A 6,000-nucleotide genomic window follows, 5' to 3' on the forward strand; every position below is an offset into this window, starting at 1 on the left:
TTTAATATGGATCCACAGAATATTGTGATAAGTGTTTCAGTGTGAACAGGTATGGTATAATAAATTATGGGGTTTGTCTAATTTATTTTTACTTTCATCATATTTTGCTTTGGTTTTGATACCGCCAAATTCGGAGCTATCTCTTTACAAGCCTTCCTTTTCATGACCTATCATACTTTCATAAATCAGAGTCCATTTTCTGTAGGCTGTTTATGAACCCAGTTAACGACGGGTACTTTTGCTAGTATATATATATATATATATATATATATATATATCGTCCAAGAAGAGGTTTGGAATCATCATTAGAAATAATCATCTCTTTCCCATTTGAAAAGATCTCATGATATAGGAACTAACTGGTCTCATAAAATGGAATTTCAACAGTTGCATTTAAAGGGTCGGTTAGAATCCTAGAAAGAATTCTTTGTTGAAAATCTGCCATTAGGTTAGATGCTGAATCCTCCTGCAAAAAGAAAATTTGAAAAAGAAAAACAATGCTTATGAAGCATAAGTTATCGGCGGGGTTGTTTTAACTTCTACTTTTTATTTACTTTTTTATTTATTTACTTTTTTATTTATTTACTTTTTATTTATTTACTTTTTATTTATTTTTATTTATTTACTTTTTATTTATTTACTTTTTATTTATTTTTATTTATTTATTTTTATTTATTTATTTTTAGTTTATTTATTTTTATTTATTTACTTTTTATTTATTTATTTTTATTTTTTATTTATTTTTATTTATTTACTTTTTATTTATTTACTTTTAATTTATTTACTTTTAATTTATTTTTTATTTATTTTTATTTATTTATTTTTATTTATTTATTTTTATTTATTTATTTTTATTTATTTATTTTTATTTATTTACTTTTTATTTATTTACTTTTTATTTATTTTTATTTATTTATTTTTATTTATTTATTTTTATTTATTTATTTTTATTTATTTATTTTTAGTTTATTTATTTTTAGTTTATTTATTTTTATTTATTTATTTTTTATTTATTTTTATTTATTTATTTTTATTTATTTACTTTTTATTTATTTACTTTTAATTTATTTTTATTTATTTATTTTTATTTTTTTATTTTTTATTTATTTTTATTTACTTTTAATTTATTTACTTTTAATTTATTTACTTTTAATTTATTTTTAATTTATTTTTATTTATTTTTATTTATTTATTTTTATTTATTTTATTTATTTACTTTTTAGTTATTTACTTTTTAGTTATTTACTTTTAGTTATTTACTTTTTATTTATTTTTATTTATTTATTTTTTATTTATTTTAATGTATTTATTTTTAATTTATTTATTTAAGTTTATTTTTATTTATTTTATTTATTTATTTTAATTTTTATTTTATTTATTCACTTTTTATTTATTTAAATTGTTTTTATTTATGTTTTATTTTTATTTTATATTTGTTTTATTTGGTTATTTTATTTATTTATGTATTTTAATTTATTTGCTTTTTATTTATTTTAATTTGCCCTTTATTCATTTACTTTTTATTTAATAAATGAATTTACTTTTTATTTATTTAAATTTTGTTTTTATTTATTTTATTTATTTGTTTATTTATTTTATTTAGTTAGTTACTTTTTATTTAGTTGTTTTAATTTATTTTAATTAATTTATTTCAATTAATTTATGTATTCTAATTTTTTAAATCTTTCATTTACTTTCATTTATGCATTTGAATTATTTACTTTTATTTATGGTAATGTATTTTGTTTTTAATTTATATCTTTTAATTTATTTACTCTTAAATTATATATTTTTATTTATTTTATTTCTTCTATTTATTTATTTATTTTATTTGTGTTATTTAATGTATTTACTTTTAATTTATTTTTAATTAATTTATTTTGTATTTATTTTAATTTATTTATTTGTTTTAATTTATTTATTTGTTTTAATTTATTTATTTTAATTTTTTTATATCATTTTATTTTAATTTATTTATTTATTTTAATTTTTTTATTTGTTTTAATTTTTTTATATCATTTTATTTTAATTTATTTATTTTTAATTTTTTTATTTGTTTTAATTTTTTTATATCATTTTATTTTAATTTATTTATTTATTTTAATTTATTTGTTTTAATTTTTTTATATCATTTTATTTTAATTTATTTATTTATTTTATTTTAATTTATTTATTTATTTTAATTTATTTATTTGTTTTAATTTTTTTATATCATTTTATTTTAATTTATTTATTTATTTTAATTTATTTATTTGTTTTAATTTATTTATTTTAATTTATTTATTTGTTTTAATTTTTTTATATCATTTTATTTTAATTTATTTATTTATTTTAATTTATTTATTTGTTAATTTTTTTATATCATTTTAATTTATTTATTTACTTTAATTTATTTATTTGTTTTAATTTTTTTATATCATTTTAATTTATTTATTTATTTTAATTATTTATTTGTTTTTATTTTTTTATATCATTTTATTTTAATTTATTTATTTATTTTAAATTTTTTTATTTGTTTTAATTTTTTTATATCATTTTATTTTAATTTATTTATTTTAATTTTTTTATTTGTTTTAATTTTTTTATATCATTTTATTTTAATTTATTTATTTATTTTAAATTTTTTTATTTGTTTTAATTTTTTTATATCATTTTATTTTAATTTATTTATTTATTTTAATTTTTTTATTTGTTTTAATTTTTTTATATCATTTTATTTTAATTTATTTATTTATTTTAAATTTTTTATTTGTTTTAATTTTTTTATATCATTTTATTTTAATTTATTTATTTATTTTAAATTTTTTTATTTGTTTTAATTTTTTTATATCATTTTATTTTAATTTATTTATTTATTTTAATTTTTTTATTTGTTTTAATTTTTTTATATCATTTTATTTTAATTTATTTATTTATTTAAAAAATTTTATTTGTTTTAATTTTTTTTATATCATTTTATTTTAATTTATTTATTTATTTTAAATTTTTTTATTTGTTTTAATTTTTTTATATCATTTTATTTGAATTTATTTATTTATTTTAATTTTTTTATTTGTTTTAATTTTTTATATCATTTTATTTTAATTTATTTTAAATTTTTTATTTGTTTTAATTTTTTTATATCATTTTATTTTAATTTATTTATTTATTTTAAATTTTTTTATTTGTTTTAATTTTTTTATATCATTTTATTTTAATTTATTTATTTATTTTAATTTTTTTATTTGTTTTTATTTTTTTATATCATTTTATTTTAATTTATTTATTTATTTTAAATTTTTTTATTTGTTTTAATTTTTTTATATCATTTTATTTTAATTTTTTTATTTATTTTAAATTTTTTTATTTGTTTTAATTTTTTTATATCATTTTATTTTAATTTATTTATTTATTTTAATTTATTTATTTATTTTAATTTATTTATTTGTTTTAATTTTTTTATATTTTATTTTAATTTTTTTATTTGTTTTAATTTTTTTATATCATTTTATTTTAATTTATTTATTTATTTTAATTTATTTATTTGTTTTAATTTTTTTATATTTTATTTTAATTTATTTATTTATTTTAAATTTTTTTACTCTTGATTTCTTTTCTTTCTTTCTTTATTTTAGATTTTTGGTTTCCTGAACACTTTTGTCTGGATTGGCAATTTGTGGTTCCTGTACAAAGAGACTCCATGGTTCAAGGTTCAAGCTGCTCCTCCCATGGATCCTGCGATGCCACAAGAAACAGATCCCCAGAGAGTGTAAACGTAGCGGAGACATCCCAGCATGATGTAGGGGAGGTAGCTCTATATCGTGCAATTGTATATTGCACAACCTGCCTCCCCTCCCCCTCCTTCCCCTCCCCCTTCCTTGTTATTATTATAGTACGCAGAAGAAAGACGCAGCTAGGAAGAGAAAACAGCGCCATTACATATTTTATGTGGTAGTATGAACCCAGTGTGCATTAAATGCTAATTAAGAAAAAATGTTTGTTATTTTTAATTAACATTTAATTGTTAATTGTAAAAAAATTTTTTTTTGAATTAACATTTAATTGTTAATTGTAAAAAAATTTTTTAATTAACAATTAATTGTTAATTGTAAAAATCTTTTTTAATTAACATTTAATTAATTGTAAAAAAAATTTTAATTAACAATTAATTGTTAATTAAAAAAAATTTTAATTAAAAATTGTTAATTGTAAAACATTTTCTTAATTAACAATTAATTGTTAATTGTAAAAAAATTTTTTTTAATTAACATTTAATTGTTAATTGTAAACAAATTTTTTTTAATTAACAATTAATTGTTAATTGTAAAAAAAAATTTTTTTTTGCAATTCTTGTTTTGTTCATTGTTTTTTTTTATTCAATTTCTGTTTAATCAAAAGAAATTAAAAAAGAACATGGAACAAATGCTTAATATTTTGGGCAATGACCAACTTTGAGTTGTAGAGAATTTTTTTTTTTTTTTCCCCAAGTTAGGCAACAGCAGGCAAGGCAAATAAAAATTGTTTAAAAAATTAAGCGATCTATGTATTTATCATGTACACACCTTATCAGCCGTCAATGTGTGTTTGTGCCTTGCTGACCATTTTTCTTTTTTAAGTTTCTCTTTTGGGGAACGAAAGTTATGGAAAAGCAGCCGCATCTATTATCATTTTAAAAAAAAAAAACCCTTCCGACTTGCTGCAGCTTTTAAATAATGTCGTTCTTTGCATCTTTATTTTTTTTAATATCTCCTTCCCTCCTCTCTATTGGTGATTGCCCCTCGTTTATAAGATGTTCCTTGTGATTTATAAGATATTCCTTGAAGCAAATTTACTCATTCCATTGGGAGAACAACTACTCATCTTGTTATCCGACAGACAAGTGTCACTTTTATCATAATATCCTTATGCGTTAATAGTTTACGGACTTTTTTTTTTTAAAAGAACATAAAGAAATTTGGCTTCTGTACATAAAACTATAATCAACGATGAAGTGTGATAATATATAACGCGGTGTAATAGTATATAATGTTACTTTTATTATAATACCTTTATGTGTTAATAGTTTATAGACATTTTTAAAGCACTCTATGAAATTTGGCTGCCGTACATAAAACTATAATCAACGATGAAACAGTTGAGCGTTATAATAATAATAATACACTATAATAATAATATATTATAATAATAATAATAATAATACACTATAATAATAATATATTATAATAATAATACACTATAATAATAATATATTATAATAATAATACACTATAATAATAATATATTATTATAATAATAATAATAATAATACACTATAATAATAATGATAATAATAATAATAATAATAATACACTATAATAATAATGATAATAATAATAATAATACACTATAATAATAATAATAATAATAATAATACACTATAATAATAATAATAATGCATTATAATAAAAATATGTTATAATATAACAGGTTATAATAATAATTCGTTATTATAATAATGATAATAAAATGCATTATAATAATAATGTTATAATAATATTATGGGTTATAATAATAATAATACGTTATAATGATAATAATAAAATACATTATAATATGTGTTATAAAAATAATGTATTAAAAAATGATTCGAGTGTTTTTTGTTTTGTGTTCAATGTACGTGTGGGTGTGATTTGGAAGTGTGCAAAGTTTTCGAAGAGGACGAAATTTCGCTTGTTGGAATTCTTAGATTATAGTGCTCAACAGCAAAATAGCAGAGCCTTATAATAAAATAAGTGCAAACAATGTTTCAAGCATTTGTTCGCGTGTGTTTTGCAGAGGAAAGAATGGGGCTTTTCTCCCCCCCCCCTCTTACTACTGAAGACAAAAAGGAGATATCGAATTAAGAGATGTGGGGTCTAGAACACGATAATTAACTTTCTTTGGCCCCTATCTTCTGTTTGACCTATCAATTCCCTTCTCTTTTGTGTGATCTTTAGCCATCCAACGAGACGACAACGACAGCAGATAAAGAACATCTTAAAG

The 6,000-nt window shown here is 15.9% G+C and overlaps 1 protein-coding gene across 2 annotated transcripts in view; it reads left to right on the plus strand.

Annotated features, from left to right (window-relative positions):
• Nucleotides 1-4,663, plus strand: part of LOC145293696 (synaptophysin-like) — a 269,530-nt gene extending 264,867 nt beyond the window's left edge. The window contains exon 6 of one of the 2 annotated variants that reach the window (XM_080140109.1): nucleotides 3,615-4,663. In XM_080140109.1, the coding sequence (XP_079996235.1) occupies nucleotides 3,615-3,752 (138 nt within the window). In that variant the 3' untranslated portion in view covers nucleotides 3,753-4,663. The remainder of the gene's footprint in view (nucleotides 1-3,614) is intronic. The other variant, XM_080140110.1, reaches the window with a different exon arrangement.
• The last annotated feature ends 1,337 nt before the right edge of the window (nucleotides 4,664-6,000 follow it).

The sequence above is a fragment of the Euprymna scolopes genome, chromosome 15 (assembly GCF_053919585.1).
Source record: "Euprymna scolopes isolate OS-2025 chromosome 15, ASM5391958v1, whole genome shotgun sequence".
Lineage (NCBI taxonomy): Eukaryota > Metazoa > Mollusca > Cephalopoda > Sepiida > Sepiolidae > Euprymna > Euprymna scolopes.